The 22,371-nt window shown below is 41.3% G+C and overlaps 2 protein-coding genes across 2 annotated transcripts in view; one reads left to right on the top strand and one right to left on the bottom strand.

Moving 5' to 3' along the window:
- The first annotated feature begins 1,900 nt into the window (after positions 1-1,900).
- Positions 1,901-21,887, top strand: RMC1 (regulator of MON1-CCZ1). The gene is made up of 20 exons (XM_039844513.1): positions 1,901-2,102; positions 2,758-2,834; positions 5,000-5,084; positions 5,829-5,885; positions 7,019-7,105; positions 10,058-10,198; positions 10,527-10,630; positions 11,854-11,943; positions 12,036-12,141; positions 13,238-13,349; positions 15,866-15,910; positions 16,166-16,219; positions 17,341-17,469; positions 18,005-18,111; positions 19,514-19,633; positions 19,965-20,042; positions 20,391-20,495; positions 20,591-20,659; positions 20,742-20,967; positions 21,695-21,887. Exons 1-20 carry the CDS (start codon positions 2,001-2,003, stop codon positions 21,772-21,774), a joined length of 1,974 nt encoding a protein of 657 aa, XP_039700447.1. The 5' UTR covers positions 1,901-2,000; the 3' UTR covers positions 21,775-21,887.
- NPC1 (NPC intracellular cholesterol transporter 1) overlaps positions 21,806-22,371 on the bottom strand; it is a 45,097-nt gene continuing 44,531 nt past the window's right edge. Inside the window, 1 exon segment of the mRNA XM_039844498.1 lies at positions 21,806-22,371. Within this exon segment, the coding sequence (XP_039700432.1) occupies positions 22,289-22,371 (83 nt within the window). The 3' untranslated portion in view covers positions 21,806-22,288.

The raw sequence follows: 22,371 nt of genomic DNA, 5'->3' as shown, positions 1-22,371 counted from the left end.
AGGGTCCTGAATAGGGTGAAGAAAGGTCCCAGGAGATCATCTGGAGGGATGGCAGGGTGTGGTTTGCGTCACCCATAGGGATGCTGATAGCGACAGCAGGATGTGGGCAGAAGGATCCTGTAACCCTGGTTAGTAAACAACAGAGACAAGGACAAGAAGCAAGCGTTACAGTGGGGCCAAACAGCAGGAGCTTTAAAGGAGCAGTTTTTGTTTTTTTCACTTCTTTTTTCTTCTCTTTTTGGACACCTTGACATCATTCTCTAAGATATAGAGGCTTGAGAATTTGGCAGGAAAGTGGAGATCAAGAGTTTTGTTTTGAACATGTGAATCCAAGGAGAAATGACATCTCCTTGACAATCCCTTGAAGAGAAGGGAGAGGAATGCCCTCATCTTCCTACCTACAAGTCTCCCAGCCTCCTTCTTCCCCAGGAATACAGAAAAGACGAATTACTCCATGTCTATTTTGGGGCCCACCCCATTTCACCTCAGGTGGATGTCTCTTTTTCCATCTTTACCTCTCTGCTAAACCATTCTTACTCCATGCAAAGATGCCCCACTCCATTCGTCCTTAAAAACATAGTCCTCCTACTCTGCCTCAGAAGTACCTGGGGTTCTGCAGATTCCTCGGCTCATGTGGTTCTAAAGCACGGTAAAGTTGGAACACCCTTGCTCCTGCTTTCATTTTAAATTTCAAACTTACCCTTCATTTCTCATTTCTCCATTCAGTCCTCTGCAGTATGGCTGTCCCCCACTCCTGCAGCAATGGTCTTCCAGAGGAAGCTCCAGGGTCTTCCTTGGGATAAAATGGAAGACATTTCAGGGCTTTTCTTACCTGACTTCTCAGCTGCCTTTATTAAAGCACATGGCACTGCTTCCTGAAACAGTTTCTCTATTTAGCTTCACAGACAATCCCCTCTCCTTTTTCTATTTCTCTGGCAGGCTCTGCTTGTTATCCTTTACTGGCTCTTCTTCCTGGCTTCTAAAGGTTGGTTTTATGTTTTTTTTTTTTCACTTTATGCCCCTGTCTTTGGCCATCCCATCCAATTCCATGGCTTCAAATACCGTCTATATTCCAAAACTCCTAATTTCTATCTTGTTACTTTTCTGGTGAGCTTCAGACCTATAAATCTGTTTAGATGTCATTCTCCACAATTCTTATCTCCAATCTTGATCTTCTTTACTTTCACACCAAACTTCTCAAGTCTCTATATCTTAGAGAATGATGCTCAAATCCATCCTGTTGCTAAGTCTCTATATCTTAGAGAATGATGCTCAAATCCATCCTGTTGCTGAGAATGGACACCTAGGGATCATCCCTGATCCCTTCCTTTCGTCTCTCTGTTCTATGCCTTGCTTGAATGAGTTTCTCCCCATTCCCTCAAATATCAAAGCTATTCAAAAAAGGCTTTCTGACCCGACATCTAAACTAGGTTTCCTTGTTACATGCCCCCAGCATCCAGGTGCTGATCACAGCACGCATCTCCCTTACTAAACTCCCTGAGACAGGGTCAGTACGCCCTCTCCGGAGCAAGGACGAGCATTCCGCAGACCAGGGGCAGCCCTGTCCCACACGGGCACCCGACCCTGCGCAAACCCTTCGTAGACGGATTGGAGCCAGGCCCAGAACAAGCCAGGAAAGCCGCGGGTGGGATTGGCTGTGCCTCCACCGGCGCTAAGCACGTCCCTGTCGGTCTCGCCACACCTCGGCTGCAGCCCGTGAGCCGCCCAGGGATCCAGCGCTCCGGGAAAGGGGAAGAGCCTCCCGCGCTGCTGGGCCCCACCACGGCCTGGCGGTCGTCGCCGGTTTAAGCGCAGAGGGCCGCGGGTCACGTGCCAGAGGGCGTGGGGGCGTGGCACCAGGAAGCGGCCTCGCCTCCGCGCCCGCCGGATCGCCGCCGCCGCCGCCGCCGCCGCCTCCTCCCCGCGCCGGGCGCCGCTCGCCCCGCTCCAAGCTGGCTGCCAACCCCGGTGCCCCCGCCGCCGCCGCCGCGGCGCCCGCCATGGGCGAGGAGGACTACTACCTGGAGCTGTGCGAGCGGCCGGTGCACTTCGAGAAGGCGAACCCCGTCAACTGCGTCTTCTTCGATGAGGCCAACAAGCAGGTCCGGGCCAGCCCGCACCCCCCTCTTCCGCGTGGCGGGGCGCGCCCTGCCTGCCGCCCCGGTGCCCAGGGTCGTCCCGCGCGCCCAGGCCGGGTGCCGGGGGACCCGGCCTGGGGCCTCTTTTCGCGCCCCGGCGTAGGACCCGCGCCAGCGCTTTCCTGTTGGGTGGGCGGAGGGACCAGGGCTTTCTTTCCCAAACTGACAGCTGGGTGGACCCCAAGCCGGCGCCTTGGACCCAGCGCCCTTTGGCTACTGTGGTCAACTGTTAGCACGCTAGTCTTTTCCTGGCGCCTTTTGTTGGATTTAGACATGAGATTTTCATTATTTTCGGAATTTTGGAAAGGGGCGAGGGGAAGCAGGAGTAGCAGGGTGTGCTTAAACCGCGCCTTTGTCGAATCGGATTAATACTTGGAGCCTTGTGGACCTCCGACCTGGTCTTGCAGTGCGGGCAGTACTTGAAATGCTAGCCTTTTTGGTCTTTACTTTCGTTTCTTAAACTCCATGTAAACACCAAGCATCTGCAGATTGATATGTGCCACGTTGGTTTAGTTGAACCAAGGGTTGGGTGTAGCAGATATATTCACTTGTAGATTGGTATATGTGTCTAGACTCTTTCAAAGTTCAGACCATTAACATTGCTTCTTTTCTCTCTCAGGTTTTTGCTGTTCGATCTGGAGGAGCTACTGGAGTGGTAGTTAAAGGCCCAGATGATAGGAGTCCCATCTCATTTAGGTAACAGAATAATTTCAACATGTAAACAGAAGTGTTTTTCTGTTTCTCATTAATACGGTGGTTTTACAGTTTTGTCCATTGCCTCCCCTAAGAGGACTGAACAGTGTGCATGTGTGTACAAATCCCTGTCTGTAGGGAGAGGTGTACAGAACACCTGCTCTGCAATCTTGGCACATGCTAGTACTTCCTGTCACAGTGAAATATGTGGAGTAGTTCCCTGTTGATTTGGGACCTATTTCCTGGTAGTCGAAGTTAGCAAATCAATGCATTATTGACCCAGGAGGACCTTCATTGCCTTATTTGGCCCAGGTCTATCCAGAGTGTTTGGAAGATGGAGGAGATTCCTGGGTCAGTGCTTCCCATGTAGTAATGTATATTAAGAAAATCCCAACACAAGTTGAACCGGCATAATTATGAGTAGCAGCTTCTTTGATTTTCAGAAGTATCTCCATTTGGGTAATAAACTATCTGGTCACTGTAACCCCTGTAATTACAGAAAAGTACAATGTAGGCCTTCAATTCGGTGGTGAGTTTAAAATTATTTTTACAGTTGGCCTGTGTTGATAAGAAACAGTTTTTGAAGTAGTTTTGAAGTAGAAAATGAATCACACATCGTTTTGGTCAGACACTGATTGCAGCACCTGTGGTGTGCACCAGACATACCTTCTCATGAATTAGCCTGGTGCCCTTTTGGAGAGCTCATACCTTTAGTGTGGGAGATTCATACTATTTACTGTGACAAGTGCTGTACCAAGAATGCAGGCACACAGAAGAGATGTGACATTAATTTTGGAATAAGAAGGGGAAGGCCTCAGACAGGAGGTAGCCTTTGAACAAAACTTGAGGGCTGGAATGGAATGATTCCAGGTGGGGAAGAGAGGAGGCCTTCCAGTTGAAGAGAACACCAGGTGCAAAGGCGAGCAAGCCTGATGTGTGGGGAACTCCAGCTCTGTGTAATTGAAGATCAGGTGTCCATGCAGGGACGGGGAAGTGGTGATGCTATGGCCACTGGCAGGGGCTGGCTTGAACCTTACATTTTTTGCTGTGGAATTAGGGCTTTTCTTGTTGCTGAAAATTTCCAAGGTGGGTCGTGGCACAATCATATCAGTGTTTGGAAAGATCATGCTGTTCACAGTCTTGAGGCTGGATTAGTTGGGAGCAGATCAGAATCGGAGACACCACTGAGAGACGATTGCAATAGTCGGAGCTAGGTATGGTGAAGATAGACGAAGGCAGTGTAGGCTGGTATCGCACAGGCACTCAAGGGGGGCTTAGAAAGGTTTCTGGTAGGACTCAGTGGTCAAAATGAGATTGGGCCTATGATGGTCCTGATTTGGGGCCTTAGAGGGGTTTGAGGGAGAAGATACTGAATTAATGTTCTTTTAAAAACATTTTATTTTTAATAGTTTTACTGTGGTATAATTAACTGCACATATTTAACATGTAATTGATGAGTTTTGACATGTGTGTACAGTATATCCATGAAACCATCACCAAGATCAAGATAATATCTCACACCCCCAAAAGTTCCCTCATGCTCTTCTGTAATCCATCCCATGACTTTCCTTTGAGGTGGTTGTGAGACTTCAAGGTGGGGCTGTGCTGAGTCCATAGGGTAGTGAGTGGGAAAGGACACTTTTAAAAGCTTTGCTGTGAGAATGATGGAGAGAGAAGGCAGTAGTTTGTTGAGGTTCCTGTGTGGATAAGGCATACCTCGGAGATATGATGAATTTGGTTCCAGACCACTGCAATAAAGCGAGTATCAGAATAGAGTGAGTTGTAATCTTTTTGCTGGTGGGGGTGGCGGGGGAGAGGGGGTCTTGCCTTAAATTTGTAAAAAATGCAACATTTGTAAGGTGCAGGAAAGCGAAGTGCAGTAAAACGAGATATGTTTGCATTATTTATGTCTGAAATAATTCTCACATGAAAGTGTAATGATCTCAGTTCTTTCATCACTTTTTATCTGCAGTACTGTAAACTTCTCCAGGAACTTGTTGCCATTTGGTTTTGTTTTTTGAAAAGAGATTCTGCTGATAGCTTTGAAACATAAGTTTAAGATTTGCTGCTTCCTGAATATTTAACTTGCCTTTTTTCTTCTTAAAAAATGATAGAAGCTAGAATTCAGTTATTAAGTTTAACTTTCGACATACTCTTTCTTTTTAAAGAATGGAAGACAAAGGAGAAGTGAAGTGCATTAAGTTTTCCTTAGAAAATAAGATACTAGCTGTTCAAAGGACCTCAAAGACTGTGGTAAGACATATCTTTAAATACAGTATAAAGAAAGGACGTTAGAAGTACATTTGGAAGAGAATGAATTGCAGAATTCCAGTGTTAAAGGAACTGTTTATTATTGTAATGTCATGGAAACTATACGTTATGTTGCATTGTATTTGCAACCCCACACATCTTTTGTATTGATTAATAACTAGCACCATAGATTATGTAAGGTATATTTTTGGCTACTTTATAAATTAGCCTTACCAGCGTAACTCCATTTATTCACTACTCTCATCTTTGCTTGATCTAATAGGAACAGATATTCAAAGTTCGAGCAGCTTGTTGGCATTTTAGTCTTTATAAATATTCACCATTGCCATTTGTAAAGTAGAGAAAAAGCTGTTGAGAAAGAGAGGCAGATTCCTATTTCCTTACATTGGTATTAATTGCTAAAATTTTTGGAAAGCTTCATGTAAAATGTGGCGTGGTACATTTCTCTGAAATCAATCATTTGAGAAACGAGTTTTCAAAATCATTTTCTAAACCCTAACTGAATATTTGGATTAACTCTTTTTAAAAAATTGAATCGTCAACCTGCTGCTATTAAAGAGGCAGATTGTCCAAAGAGGTCTTTTTGTGGTTCCTGTCTTAAGGTTTTTGTCAGTTTTTTTCCTGCTCACTTTTAAAATTTGTCTTTTTCTTTTGTTTTTCTGTAGACCAGAGTAGGTTGGCAGTGTGCAGCCTGATCCAAATTTCTTTGTTGTTTTTTTCTTTCAGGATTTTTCTAATTTTATCCCAGATAGTTCTCAGCTGGAATACACTCAAGAGTGCAAGGTATGGGCCCAGATCCTTCCCCCTCTGGTTGGTGTTTAACGGCGTGGATTACGTTGTGGAGACACAGGGTAGTGTGGTAATTGAGAGCACAAACTTACAGGCAGACTGTGCTTTAAATTGATTTGCGTGTTGGCTCTGTGACTTTGACCAACATTCAAAAAGTTTTTAAAGCCTGTTTTTAAAGTCTATAAGATGGAGTTGGAAGGATTAAATGAATGATGGATGTTACACACTTAGCAGTCTCAGTGTTGGTGACTGTAGTCTTTCTGTCGCTCCTGCACTTCTTCTTTGAGCTGGCACATCTGGGTCAGACCCTGGATTCTTTTCATAGTCACCTCTTTGGAGGTTTTTCCCTTTCCTGGTAATATTTTCTTTCCTCGATTTGTGTGTCTGTCTGTCTGTTTGTTTCTCTCTCTCTTTCTTTCTGTGTGTGTGTGTGTGTGTAGGTTCTAATCCATATTAATTAGATTTGCTGGGTATAATCTAGGCTAGACAGGGCTCAGCCTAAAGTGGCAGTGTGGCACCCGGAAACTAGCAGACACTGCTAGTGGATGGGGTGTGGTTTTGGCATCTTTGTAATGGTTTTGCTAAATGGCTTTCAGGGTGGACTCCGCACCAAGGAAGGGCACTTCTGCCAAATAACTGAACTCTTCACAGACTTCCAGTTCCTCTGTGTGCAGCAGAGGCCTGTCATAGCCCATCTGCCCTCAGGCTCAGGGCACTGCTGTTCACCAAGAGAGTTGGGCTTGTGGGATCAAGGTCCTCAACTCCATTTTCGTTAACACTCAGAACCTTTAGGCCATTATACTTTTAGAACACCAATTTTTATCATGTCTTTGACTAACAGAATGTCAGCTGACCTTTGGTTCATTCGTAAAAGTAGAAGTTGATATCTGAGTGCTAGTCAGTTACCTTTCTGCAAGACTCATGCGTTTCGTTTTGTTGTTGACTAGAGGGAACTAAGTCAGGTGTTTCAGTGAGGTGTTACAGGTAAAAATCTGGGAACACTGTATTTAAAAGAAAGTTCGATTTGTTAATTAGTAACTTATTAGAGTTACTACAGAATATTTTAAGCTTTTGAAGAGATATATATGTTTTTCTTACTAATTAAATTTTTCTATAATTCTTTTCAGACCAAGAATGCCAGCATACTAGGATTCTGCTGGACCAGTTCTACTGAAATTGTCTTCATTACAGATCAAGGAATTGAATTTTACCAGGTATTATATTTATCACGTTTGCTGGAGAAAAGGTCTGTAGTAGTTTTGCAGCTTTTTAAGGTCAGTACTAAATAGCTATTTTGAGATTCTAGAACTTTCGGCTCTTGGGTTTTTATTTTTCTAAATACAAGTAATGTTTTTTATAAAATGTTCGAACATTACCAAGATATATTTTATGAAAAGTAAAGGTTCTCTATAATCCCTAGAAATAACTATTATGAACAGTTTAGTGCATATTCCTCTCATTTTCTGCATGCAAACATAATTATCTTTTTTTTTTTTTTACAATAATGGGAATAGTGTATATAAATTTTTGTGGCTGGCTTTTTTTGCCTAGCAGTGTCTTGGACATCCTTCCACATTTTATTCTGAGTTGTATTCTGTGTTGCTGTACTAGTTTATTTAGCCAGCTCCCTGTTGATTAATATCTGGCTCGTTTTCAGTTTGTGATTATAAACAATTCTCCAGTGAACAGGTTTGTAAATGTTTCTTTATATTTTTGGCTGAGGCAGTTCTTAGAAGGGGAACTACAGTATAGGTACGAACATCCAAAAAGCTGAACAGACATAACTAAATTTCTTTCAGGGGTTTGCACTTTCACGAGCAATGTAGGGATCCCCATGTTCCACATCTTCGCCATAACTGGATATTATCAGTCTATCTAAGAGGTGGAAAGACATTTTAATTTAGATTTTTTTTTACTGGGGAGATAAGCATGTTTTCATTTGTATATTGTTCATTTGTATTTCCTCTTTTGTGAACTGCTTCTTCATCTCAAAAAATTTTTTTATTTTGGTAAAAGGCAGATAACATAAAATTTACTATTGTAACCATTTTTAAGTGTGCATTTTAATAGTGTTAAGTATATTCACATTATTGTGAAACAGATCTCCAGAACTTTTTCATCTTGCAAAACTGAAGCTTCCTGCTCATTAAATAACTTCCCTTTCCTCCCTTCCTCAACCCCTGATAACCACCATTTTATTTTCTATGAATTTGACAACCTTACATAAGTGGAACCATATAGTAATTGTCCTTTGTGACTGGTTTATTTCACTTAGCATAGGTCCTCAAGGTTCATGTTGTTGTATATGTGAAAATTTCCTACCTTTTTAAGGCATGTATATACCAAATTTTATTTATCCATTCATATATTGATGGACACCTGGGTTGCTTCCACCTTTTGGCTATTGCAAATAATGCTGTGGTGAACATGGTGTGTAAATATGTCTTCGAGACCCTGCTTTCAGTTCTTTTGGGTATTAGCCAGAAATGGGATTGCTGGATCATATGGTGATTCTATTTTTAATTTTTTTTTTAGGAAATGCTATACTGTTTTCCATAGTGGTTATGCCATTTTACATTTTTACCAGTAGTGCACAAGGGATCCAATTTCTTCACATTCTCACCAATCCTAGTTGTTTTCTGTTTTATTGATAATAGCCTTTCTACTGAGTATGAGATGATATCTCATTGTGGGTTTGATTTGCATTTCTCTGCTTCGTGATATTGAACAACTTTCCATGGCTTCTTGTCTGTTTGTATGTGCTCTGGAGAAATGTCTAGATCTTTTGCGCATTCTTTCTGTTGTTGTTCTTTATATACTCTGGATATTAACCCTTTATCCGATAGATGATAGGCAGATATTTTCTCCCATTCTGTAGTTACCGTTTCACTCTGTTGATTGTTTACTGTGATGCACCTGCCTGCCTCTTCATCTTTAATATATTCCACCTGCCTGACCTATTGAGAATGCTTTTGAGATCTCTAAGCAGAGCTAATGTAGAGCATGTTAGGATTCTTTCAGGTTTTAATTTTGTTTACCTAATAGAAGCAGTATAATTTAGAATGTATGGATGGAGAAAATATACTCATGTAAACAAACATAAGATATTAATGCCATGGTTCTTTGCTGTAGGACTGTCATCCAAACCTTTGTAAAGACCAGCAGAAAGAAAACAAACTGCACAAACCCCATACACACAGAAATAGAATTTTGTATATATGACAGCATAGTAAGGGGTGATTGCTTTATGGAAGGGTTCCCCGGGCAATCATTTAAAAGTATATCTTTCTATTCTGTGTAGCGGGGAAGTGTACATTCAGATCATCTAGATAGTCTTCAGAACTTCAAGAAATGTCAGAAAAAAAACTAAATAAAAACACCCCCAAAAAAAATCAACAAAAAGGAAATGTTAGAAAAAGGGCCCTAGGACATCCTTATTTTACTATACCTGAATTGTCAAGAAACATATGTTTTTCAGCCCTGACTTCCACATCAGTTCTTCAGTTAGCGTTCTATGAGCGTTGATGTCCTTGGGGCCCTAGATAGGGTTCCTCAATGTGTCAGCACATTTAAAGTTTGTTTAAAATGTCCCTCAATTATAAAATACTAGTTTTGCATGCAGAGTCTCATGAACATGCCTTTTAGAAAAAGGGAGCTGCTCCCAGACTCAGTGCAAACTGAAGTCGAGAAGGAGACCAGGCTGAAGGCGGATGGTGCAGGCTGGTGGCTGATGGAGGGCATGGGGTCCGGGGGCATGGGTTGGTTTCGACCATCTCCCTGCTGAGTGACAATGTTGCCGTTCTTTGCTCTTTGGTGGAAGGTGCCTGAGAGTGTGAAGGTTGAGACCTGGGTCTTGCAGAGAGATGGCCTACTGAGGTCATCACTTAGAAACTAGGGAGGCGGTTTCCCTCACCTCTCTGAGCCTTATTTTTTCCTCTGTCATATTAACAATGCCCACTTCTCAGGGTTGTGTCGAGAATAAATGAGCTAGGTTTGTAAAGCACTAAGCACCAGGATCTATAACTGGTAGCTGCAATAAATAAAAAATAATTTCAATTTAACTTACTTTTGTTTTCTTTTTTTTATTATTTTCTTCATTTTACTGTGTCAGTCTTCGATATTTTGCTGCTTTTTAAATGAAGATTGCTTCTTGGACTTTGCTTCAGGTATTACCAGAGAAACGAAATCTGAAGCTCCTGAAGAGCCAGAACATCAATGTGAACTGGTACATGTACTGTCCAGAGAGCGCTGTGATTCTGCTGTCCACCACAGTTCTTGGGAACGTGCTGCAGCCTTTTTATTTTAGGGTAAGAGTAAGCCTCGCTTTAACAAAATTTCTTTTTTCTTCCTCCTACCCTGTCTTTAACATCCTAATGTGCCAAGTACTTCCAAGGGACAAGTTCCTCCAATTATAACTTTTACCACTTCAGACCACTAGAGGGCACCCTGTACCATCCCATCACCAAGAATGATTCATTCTGTGGGGACAGATCTTGTGAGTAAAGGACATAGTGTGGCGTTGGAAAGGATGGAAAGACATAGTGTGTGTATATCCTGGACACTTTTACGTAGGGAATGCTAAAACATCAAAGAAGTTTAATAAATCTTTCCTAAAACCTTTTTTTCCCCCAACAGGCTGGCACTATGTCAAAGCTGCCCAAGTTTGAGATTGAATTACCAGCTGCACCTAAGTCTACTAAACTGAACCTTTCTGAGAGAGACATTGCAATGGCGACGATGTATGATTGTATTTCGAGAGAGTTTCTTCTTGTAATTGCTTTTAGAGATCTAAGTAATGGAAGTGCATGATAAATACTCCAGAGCTGCCCTTTCCTTAGATAGTCTCGGAACATGCAGTAAGGCCTTCCCTTTCCTTTTTCAGTACCTAGATCTTATGAATATAGAAAACCTGTCGTCATCTTGGCATTTATTTTTTCATTATTTTACTAGCTTTGTGGTCTTAGGAAAGTTTTTTTCACCATTCTAATCTGATAAAATGAGAACACTGAACCAATTTATTGCTTGGGTATTTTAGTTTTAGAGTTTCTTTTTCATTTTGTGACACTTAAGTTTTTTTTTTTTAGCTAAAACATATCCTAATTGTTCTAAGCAAGAACACAGTCTGAGTTTTTTATCTAACAAACATGAAACTGGATTACTTATGTAGGAAGATATATCTTCATTTGGAAATGTAGATATATTAATTTTTAAACTTTATTATGAAAATTTCAAACACAAAAATAGGAGCTAATACAAAGAACCCCTCCTATAACCCTAGTCAACAAATATCAAAATTTTGCTTCTAAATTACTTCTGATTCTCCTGTGGCCTAAAACAGTGATTTCCAAACTTTAAACATTTTTAGCAGTTAGAATGCCCCCCTGTCCTTCAAAGGAAATCTGTGGCATCCTGGTTTAGAAAACAAAATGAGAGCAATCCTGGCCAAAGTGGAGGTGGGGACCCTGCCTTCTCTTTGGTTCTCATTCTTGTGGCAGGCCCAGCACAGTGTTACCCACAGGAATAAAAAGCTGTGTGCGGGAACTGTTCATACCACATTTATTAGATGAAGCTTAAAAATGAAGAGTGATTACTTTTTTCTGTAATTAAGGACTAATTGTACAAAACTTGGAAAATACAGAAAGAGGAAAATAAAATGGACTTATTCAGGGATAGCTATTCACAAAAATATGCATTTCCAATATTTTTGGATATTATGCATAGTTTGTGCTTTTAAAATATTGTGATCACCCTATATCGAGTTTTACATCCTCCTTTTCATGTAATTGTATAATAGGCTTTTTTTTTTTGTACTAACTGCACTCGCTTTGCAAACGTTTTTGGCTACAAGCTATTCCATTGAGTATTTCATGATTGACTTAACTATAGTGTTATAATTCAGCATTGAGAATGGAGGAATTTCAAACAGTTAAGTGTGACTTACGTCTCTTTGTTCCCTAATCAGCTACAGACAACTTTATGTTCTCTTCCTGAGGCATCATTCACGGACCTCCAATAGTACAGGAGCGGAGGTAGTCCTCTATCACCTACCGAGGTATACTTGATACTGCCTTCCTTCGTCCTCTGATTTTAAAATATGAACTCAAGCATGTTGATCTATTTTTTGACCTTTCTGTTGTCCTACAGAGAAGGCGCCTGTAAAAAGATGCACATATTAAAGTTAAATCGGACAGGGAAGTTTGCCCTCAATGTGGTGGATAATCTGGTGGTTGTTCATCATCAGGATACAGAGGTATGAGTTACACGCATGTCTAGTCTTGTGTTGGTACAAGTTAAGATTGCTTAAAAGAGTTGTGAAAATTGCCAGAACATTCTGAACAAAGGCTAAAAAGTGTTTTTTATGCCAACAGTTTTGGAATTCCAGATGGAAATGGGTTTGGTATTCTAGATGGTTTAGAAAAAACAGTGATTCTGTATCAGTTGATTAAGGATAATTAGAAACTATTGTAGAAAATAACACATGAGGAGATTGGACTTTGAAACAGTTATTTAGTTAAACAGCTAAGCTGGGAATTCACGACAGCCACTGTGTTCGATGAGCACGGGAGCTCTGTCCTTCCTTTGTGAGTATAGATGATAATGCTGGATGATGACGGTTTTGACACTTGCCCAAGAGAAAGCACGAGAACGGATCCTGCTTTTTCTACGCTGTTAGCTGGGTGGTAGACAAGCCACTTCTCTTCTGTGCCTCCTGGGGGGGGTGGTGACACCCATATTTTTGACTGATGATGATGTTGCAAGTGAAAAAGACCTGCTTAAATCACTTAGAGATCTTCAAAGGAAGCATGTCTTAAATGTCAGGAATATTTGTGAGAATAGATAACAATGTAAGAGATAGTTGTGATAATATAGCAAATTCTTCCCCAAAGAAGTAGCCAGTAGGGATGGAATGCAAATACAGACTGTTTGACCCTTTCCTCGTTTAAAAAAAAGTGAAGCTTGCTACTGGTGTTCATTTAACATCACATGTAGGAATGCTGTTTTCTAGGATTTGACATTTTCAGCGATTGAGAATTACTATATTTTGTAAATGAAAATACCGGTGCTAAAAACAGAATGCCATAAATAGAATGATGTCATTTGTTCCAAAGACTATTGATATACCAGAGCGATGCGAACATAATAATAAAAGTGAGATATTTCGTGGCAAACTTCAGGGGTGAGGTTGGGACTATAATCCGCCGGTTATCTCTGGGTAAGTGCTGCAGGCGCAAGTGCTGCCAGCGAGTATTCTGACAAACAGGAAATGGCTTAAATGAATCCAGAATAGCAGGATGTGAGGTAAGGAAAGGGTGAAGCCAACCTATGATCTCTTTTTTCTACTTTAGACATCGGTAATATTTGATATCAAGTTAAGGGGAGAGTTTGATGGCACCGTTACCTTCCATCACCCAGTGCTTCCCGCTCGATCGATTCAGCCCTATCAGATCCCCATAGCAGGTAAAAAGGAGTCACCATGGAGTTGGGGGTCATGCTCAGGCTGGAGTGAGGAGTACATACAGAGGGGCCTAGATCTGTTTGCTTTTTGAGGGGCTCTTTCCCTGCCCCTGCCCTTTTTTTTTTTTAACTGATTTTATCAGTTCCAATTGCATTGTGAAAAGTATTTTATAAAATAAATGGATTGTCCTCCATTTATAAAAAATAGAATGATTTTTATTCTCTGAGCTTTAAAATGGAGTGTTGAGCTGAAAGATTTTTAAATGTTGGATAAACTCTTTACATTTTCTGATTGCCTGTGCTCTGTAACCCTAAGATTAAATTTGGCTGCTTATGGCTATTCTTTTAATTTGGGATCACTTTTTCTTATCTTTCTCACATTCTGTATCATGGTTATGATAGTGTATTTTTTCCTGACTGATGGTCACAGTAAGTACTTAAGACTGTGGGTCTCTGGTTGTTCTAGATTAATCCTCCTACCTGAAGAGAAATAGAAGTAGGAAGTTTGAGGAGAGAGATCAGGATTTCAGTGAAAGGGAAAGAAACCATCTGGTTCCTTTTGCCTTTTCCCACTGTAGTCAATTTCAGCTCTCAAAGAAGCCTGGAGTACAGGCCAAGCTAATTGAAGTATCTGTGTAAACCATAAAAGGTTCACATTTGGAACTCCAGTAGCAATCAATGTCTTCTTATTAAAAGGACTACCTGTCAGCATTGGTGGTTCGGCCCAGTTTGCAGTCAAGATGTCCTTGTACCTGCCGTAGAAGACCCAGATTAGGCTACAGCTGATAGTTCAGCAAGAACACCACCTCTGGCCCACCTTTCTAGTCTTGGAGGATCAGCCAGAAGCTTACTAACTGGCAGAGTTTGGAAGGAAGGAAGTAGTTCTCACATTTGGATTGGTCTTTTGGCCCTCTGTGTTTTTTTCCAGCTTTTTTTCTTTTCCCTGGATAATGTTAGCATTACAGGCATACCTAGTTTTATTGTACTTGGCTTTATTGTGCTTCACAGGTGTTGCATTTTTTATAAATTGAAGGCAAGGCCCTCCACCAGCAGAATGATTACCACTTGCTTTCCCTCCTGACCTGTTCTCCCCCGTGAATTGCTCTCCGCCTCTAGACTCCCTGGGAGACTTGGGAAAAGAAACTGTAATATCTTGGAAGTAACTGTAAAATCATAGGTTGTGTCAAATGATTTATTGTGTATCTGCTATTCACTTGGAATGCAGGTTAACTGTTGGTGAATTTGGGGAAAAACAACTTTTAAACATTTAAAACTCAGCTCTCTTCCAGTTACTTAGTAGGACTAGTTAGAGGCAATCAGGTTCTAATTGGCTAGTTATAATAAAGCTGATGCCAGGTATGGTCAAAACAATAGCCAAGACTAAGATTAATAAGAATTCAAGGGTCCATTGAATCCTAGGGTTTCTGGACTGTGGGTTGGTAAAGCATTTTTCAGGGTTAATGCTTTTTGTTTTGTTTGTCCTGCTAGATTGTAAGCCTTTTGCAGGCTCATAGCATCTCTATCTCTGTATCCTGCCTACCCTTTGCCGCCATAGAATGTGTATTTCGGAACAGCTTATTGGGCTCTTTTGAAAGCTGAAACCAGCAACTTTGGGGAGAGCCAGCTGCCCTCATTCATCCTGTTTTTGGTCTCTTCTCCCAGTGGTTCTCACTGATTAGGATCACCTCGGGGGCTTTAACCAGAGCCACCTGGTTCTCACCTGCATTTAAGTCAAGGTGATGGGCAGTCAGCTTTGAGGCCAATACATAAGACCTTTATTCTTAGGTTCCAAATACAAGTGTTGTCCGCTTTAGCTTCTTTGATGGGGCCCTTTCCTCTTTTGGGGGTGAGGAGAAATCTGTTCAAAATTACCACCTTTTTTAACCGGCTGATTAAAACCTGCCTTCTGATTGTGCCTGGGTAATTGCAACAAAACTGAGAATCGCGTATTAGTTTTTAGGGCTACATTTCTCAAGTTCGTTGTGGGCTGCCTGCCTGACACATGACCAGTGTAACTGGTAGTTATAAGTCTCTGTCATGTAAGGTTTTTTGAGATCTGCTTCCCACCCAGGTGAGATCTCTGTGCCTGGACCTCCCACTCTGTAGTGGAGAATTAAACTAATTAATTGTTAGATAATTAAAAAACAAAGCACTTGTATTTGAAATATTTTCAGTGAATTATCTGAGTATTTGATTTTGAATCATCCAGTTCTTTAATATGCATGTGTAAATGATGATGAGTCATCTTTGGTTATTAAAAACAACACTGAATGAAGCATTGACATTCTTTCCCCTTCTGGGGTACACATTTTCTTGTCTGGGTCTCGACTTCCCTCCTCCTTCCTCTACGTATTATAAGTGGGACATGACAATTTACTTTTTCCTTGTTTCACTACAGTTGAATAAACATTTACTGAAGGCTTTAAAAGTAATAAATTTTACATCTTAAGTACTAGTATTGGCAGCATTTTCTGGTTGCATCATCAGTCTTTGCAGACTTGTGTTTTCTCCATTTGTAGGTCCTGCTCCTGTGACCAGCCAGTCTCCTGTCCCATGTAAACTCTGTATCCTTTACAAAGGCATTGGCACTGTGCACAGACGGAAGCTGTTACCCTCTTTACCTTTGTGTCTAAGAAGGTCCTGCAGCTCCGCTCTCATCAGCTGGAGTAAAGGCTCAGGAACCACCGTGGGGAGTTTCTTACTATGGAGGGGCGGGCATTTAAAGTAGCCTTAGCAAACGGCAGGGCCAAGGGCTAATCCGAGCTAGGTTTGTCTTTTGTTTTTATCTCTTCTGGTTTAGAATTTCCTATAACATGTAGATTCTTCATCCTGGATTGTCTTTCAACCTGACATCATTATCAGTGCAAGCCAAGGTGAGTCAGAGGGGACGACCGTCATGTTAGAGAAAATAGTGCTTGTTGACTTTGGATGACAGTAGTAGCCAGTGACAGTTTCAAAGTGAATGAGAAATGACCTCTCCCTTCAACCCGGAAATGGGATTATTTCTCACTTTATATTCTGTTCTCTACTATGTGTCTATTTTATCATGAGCCTATATTATTTTTTATAATTAAAACAGCTAAGAATGGCCATTCCCCTGCTTTAAACCCTTTAATATCTGTCCTTTCTGAAAAGCCAGACCCCACAGCATGGTGTGCAGGGCCCTCCCTCCCTGCTCTGTTACCTCCCACCATCATGCTCACACGTGCTCGCACCCCTTTCTGTTCTGTATGCCTGTGGGTGCACTCCTGTTTCTCACAGTGCTGGGGAAGCCTTCCTTGGGGTGTTGTCTTTTCCTTGGTAATCCTGTCACACCTTGTATTTTTTCTATTGAGTACTTTCTACATTAGTCTTTAGTCATCTGTATTTTCATGTCTTGCCCACTGGGATTCTTAAGAAGAGAATTAGCCCTAACACCCCGGGGTGGTGTCCACTGTGTAATGAATTTACTTCTGTTCATCCAGAATGGTACTAGCTTTGTATTAGCCTATTAGCTGTGGCAGAACTGAGAGGCTCTGCCTGCCAGCTGGTATTGTGGGTGTTCAGGAAGTTCGTGGATTAATGAATGGATGAATTATGAAATTCCTTTAGCATTATCTTTGACTAATGAGCCAATGCAGAAAAAACCAGAGCACAGGATCAAAGTTAATGCCACGTGTTAACGTCTTTTTCTACTTTCAGAGTTAAAAGGGGCTAGGTGTGGGGAAGGAGCGCTCTGAGCTGATTCAAAGAGCTTGTTGCCCCTATAGTTAGGGAGCTACACCACAGCTGTACCTCCTAACAGGTTGTTTTGCTGTAAGGAGTCAACCTGGCATGCAGTAGTCTGGCTGGCTATCCTATTGTCAGGCATTTCCCGAGTGTCCTAGAGTGTGCTTTGGTTTGTAGGAAAAAGCCTTTAACAGTGCTTTACCCCACGAATCCTTAGGGGAACCACCTTTTGGGCTTTTGTTCCGGTATGCCTCATACTATTAAATTTGTTGCCTCTTAAATCCAGGTTACCTCTGGAACCTCCAAGTGAAACTTCAACCCATAGTAAACCTCTTGCCAGATAAAGGAAGACTGATGGACTTTCTCCTCCAGAGAAAGGAATGCAAGATGGTCATCCTGTCTGTCTGTTCGCAGAGTAAGTGGGTGAATCCTTTGCATAGGTCTGATTCTGTGTTAGGCCTGTGGTGCCCAGCACCTTTTATTGGGAGCTGGGCCACCTTTTCACTCCTTGTCTGTAGCCTGTAGCCCTATTCCTCTTGATGGATGGATTATTTAAGCTCCTGGAAAGGCTACTGAACATAAAAATGCTTTGTAGAGACTTTGGTAGAGAAAACTAAATAGGATGGTTCCAGGTGAAAGCAAGCCTGAACGCACATGAGGGTCCAGAGCTACTATCCCTGGCTTCGGAACAAACATTTTTCAGAATCCAGATCACTGCATATCTACTCTGAGAATCTTCTACTTGTATCTGCCATCACTGTCTCTCTCCAGTAATGAGAAAGGGCTTGTGAGTTGTAGGCTTTAGGTCTCTCAGCTAGATCATTTCTCTGAATGCCCTTTAAAGGTATGTTGGCACTGCTAACCCTTGGAGATTAGTTTTTCTATCATAGCAACATGTTCTGAACCTGACATGAAGTTGGTTGACCTGTGTGAACATTGATTCTTTCCAGTGTTGAGTGAGTCAGACAGAGCAACACTTCCTGTGATAGCCACTGTTTTTGACAAACTCAATCATGAGTATAAAAAGTACCTGGACGCTGAGCAGAGTTACACGATGGTAAGTTATATGAACCATGATGAGGGCTCTTCCACCCCTGTATATTTCTAAGTAATTATAATGCAAGGTCCTAATAGAATGATGTCACTGCACTTTGCTCCGTGCCAGAGGGCAAGGTGGCTATAGTGAAGGAGCAGTAATTTCAGAATCCCTGCATCCCATTAGCTTGAGGCTGTCTCGCTTAATGCCTTCACCTTTTTTAAAATACGTTTGATCTTACACACAGATAGCGACCCTTGGTCTTACTCTGTGTTATAAAATTGGTCTCTGCTTTGCATTATTTTATACATGTTTCTGCCAAGCCAGAGTCTGATTTTAATTAGAAATATAATAATTTTGCCATGTCTTTTTAGTCAGTATTCTGTTAATGATGATTAAATATTAGCACCGTGCCTTTCATATAGTAGGCTCAAATGCTGTGAAGGGCTGGACAAAATTAACATGGCTTATTACCAGATTCTGCTATGCCGTTAGTGTATCATGTGCTCTGAAGTGAGAAAAGTTTAGGACAAGTGGAATGAATGATTTCACTTAAACAATCTCATTAGTCCTAAACAATTAAAAAACCCAGAACTACACTGACTTTTAGCTACTCAAGGATAACAGGACTGATGTGGGCTGCTGAAGGGTCAGCAGGTCCCTGTCCTGTCAGACATGGGGGAGAGGGCAGGCTGAGCTCTTCTGGATCCTTCTCTTGGTCCTGCTGCTAGTACACTGGGCTGTGGGAATCAGGTCTGATCCTAAATGGCAGTTTCTATGCATCCCTGCTCTGTGGCTCCTAGACTTCATAAACCTTTGCTAGTCAAGAGTGTGGTCAACCTCGTGTAACATTAGAGCACCTGGCACTTAGAAATGGGGGTTCTCAGGCTACCTGCCACAGCTCTTGCAGAATCTGCATTGATCTCACCTTCTTTAAGTTAGGTTGAGGTAGTCAAGATCCCCTCAGTTTTCCCATATAATATTTCGGGAGCCTTGCTTACCATTTAAAAATCTAGATGTAGACTCATTACATGAAGCATTCACTTAAAGATCAGGGCTTCATCAAACAAAGATGCAGCAAGCCATTCCATTTTTATTAGATAACAAAGGTCAGATAGTCTATGGTTAAGGAAATTAGATAGGGAGCTGTTTTAAGAAGTTGAAAACAGTGTGATGTCCCTTAAGAGAAAATTATGACATGTTTTTTTAGTTCCATCCACCATGAACATTAGTCTATTTTCAAGATGACCAGCTGACTTTCTAGAGCAAAGGAAAAATAGTTTTTTCCAAGTAGTGAATTAAGTGTATTGCCCTTCTCAGATTTGAGCTTCATAGCATCTAGGAATTCAGTCTTGTTGGATTAACTGCAAACACACTATTACCTAGAAGAAGATTAAGATCCCACTTGTAATTTCTTGCTTAGGCAGTAGAAGCAGGGCAAAGCCGGAGCAGTCCACTTCTCAAAAGGCCGGTGCGGACCCAAGCTGTGATCGACCAGTCTGACATGTACACCCATGTCCTGTCGGCATTCACAGAAAAGAAGGTAGGTGACAGCTTATCAGGTGCTTCAGGACTAAGGATTCTCAAGACAAAGATCTATTTGAAGGGAACTGAGGACCACTAGTAGAACTCAATGTGATTCGAATAACTGGATCTTTGGCGAAGACCTAGTGCTACTAGTTTGGCTTCTAATATTCAGGCCTAAACATGACCATCAATGGGGGGAGGTTCTAGAGGGATTTGTGCAAAACCAGCGAAATAGAGCACTGGGCCGGTTTCATATGGAAACAAGGTGGGGAGATAATGAGGAGTGTACATGTCGCTTCCTTTGCAACTCTGCGATGTTTCTAAGATTATTTTTGTTTTCTCCATAGGAGATGCCTCATAAATTCGTGATAGCCGTACTGATGGAATATATTCGCTCTCTTAACCAGTTTCAAATTCCAGTACAGGTACCTTCCAATCAGCATTGGTGGCTTCAAGTTAGAGGAACGAGGAATATTTTTTTAAAATCACAGTACTGTCAATATCTTACCTAAGATGACTCTTTTTATATGGTAAAAGTGTCTGCGTGCCTGACTCAGAATTCTGAGTGACATTTCAGACATTACCATGTTGTTCTTAGAATGAGTAGTCTCGTATCAAGTTGGGTCCTTTCACCTGCACACTGAACCCACTTCTCTTAATAATGGACACTTTTACTCATCAATTAGAATAGCTGCAGCCCTCGACAAACCTAACCTCACGTCTGCTGTAGTTGACCGGTTTGGCAACGTCTTCCCTTCTGTTTTTGTCCTCAGCATTACTTACATGAACTTGTCATCAAGACGCTTGTCCAGCACAACCTCTTCTACATGCTGCATCAGTTCCTGCAGTATCACGTCCTCAGTGACTCAAAGCCTTTGGTCTGTATCGCCGGATATTTGCTTTTCGTGATTAGAAACTTAAAATTTAACCTTTCCACATCTTATGCTGAATAGTCTGAAAATTCGTTTTTCAGGCTTGTCTGCTATTATCCTTAGAAAGTTTTTATCCTCCTGCTCATCAGCTGTCTCTGGATATGTTGAAGGTAACTGATACATCAGAGTTTTTTAAACTGCGTAAAAGTCTGTTCTTGTTTCTTGCATTTATCTGGACTTTTCTCTTTCTAGCGACTTTCAACAGCAAATGATGAAATAGTAGAAGTTCTTCTTTCCAAACACCAAGTGTTAGCTGCCTTAAGGTTTATCCGGGGCATTGGTGGCCATGACAACATTTCTGCACGAAAATTTTTAGATGCTGCAAAGCAGACTGAAGACAACATGCTTTTCTATACCATATTCCGGTTTTTTGAGCAGCGAAACCAGCGTTTGCGAGGGAACCCTAATTTCACACCAGGTGAGAATACAGTAGCAGTGAAAAGATCTGGGGCAACCAGACTCAGTAGCAAGAGAACACTGGCAGCTGGTGGGCAAGAAGCCTTTTGGTCAGAACTCCCGAGTTAGTTTTTAAAAAACAAAATGTCTTAACAGCCCACCAAATCCTTAGCCCATTATCTGTAGTACAAGTGAATTCGCTATGCTAGTAGACCTAAATTATGCTCTGGAACTTGGTGTGTTTGGGGAAGAGAGACATATTCAGGGCCCAATTCAGGAAGTCTGAACACAGCTCATATGTCTGACACCTGTTTTTGGAATGTCCTTTTCTGAAGAATCAAGAACAGAACAGGAACTGGTGGCTAAGGGTTTTAAATGGCCTGGGGCTTACTGTTTCAGTTCTAGGCAGGGAACATTGACAAATCATTCTTATCTCCAAAGTTATGATACCTAAGGCATCTTCTTCCTTAGGATGGGGAAGGAACATAACTTTTTCTAGCTTAATCAGTATACAGTGGTAAGATAGTACCATGACAGGTTAGCTTCTCTGCTTGTTTCTCAGAGCAGATGGTTCTATAATGGAATGAGCTGTGCAAATAGGACAATTCGAAAGCTTAGGAAAACACAGTATTTTATGAAAAAAATAAGTTAAAACCCAGTATACATTACTATGAGCTGCAAAGTGTTCATCCTCTTCTTCTCTTCTCTTTGTGCCACATGTAAGAGATTAAATCTATTTTCCTTTATAGGAGAACACTGTGAAGAACATGTTGCTTTTTTCAAACAAGTTTTTGGAGATCAAGCTCTAATGAAGCCTCCAACGTTCTGAAATCACTTGCTAGTTTTTTTATATATATAAAAATGTGTACAAAGTTAATTTATTGCATTAATAAAGCTCTTTAAACTACAAAATGTTATAATAAAGTATATTTGCAACATTCCCAAATTTTACTAAAAATATGGTTTAGAACTTGTGTGAGGGCTTACTCCTAAAAAAAGGAGAAATGCTGCATTGATTGGCCTTTTAAAAATGTCAGTGAGCAGGTCACATTCATAACCATCCTAGTGTCAAACTTCCGCTTGCTGAAAAATTAGATTTCATTCCTGGAGAACTGGAAGATGCTTAGAGTGTCCCAGGGTTGCCTTCAGATTTAGTAATACTGCTTCACAAGTCGTATTTGCATTCCTGAGTTTAAAAGCACTACGGCCAAAGCTGCTGCTGTTAAAACCACTTGAAGTCTGATAACACCAACTGTTCAACTTAGCCTTGGCAATGCAGCTACTGTCCAGTGGTGAACTGACTGACCCGTAGACAGTTGAAAGTCTCCAAACTCTGTAAAGGGTTAGAAATTGAGGAGTTGTTCTCTCTCTGTACCTTGATATCGCTCTTGGGTAGCCAAACTTTTGGCTTTATTTATTGATGGTC

This window comes from Pteropus medius, unplaced genomic scaffold, assembly GCF_902729225.1.
Source record: "Pteropus medius unplaced genomic scaffold, Ma_sr-lr_union100, whole genome shotgun sequence".
NCBI lineage: Eukaryota > Metazoa > Chordata > Mammalia > Chiroptera > Pteropodidae > Pteropus > Pteropus medius.
Note: the sequence above shows the minus strand (reverse complement) of the source record. Positions and strands in the feature narration are given on the sequence as shown.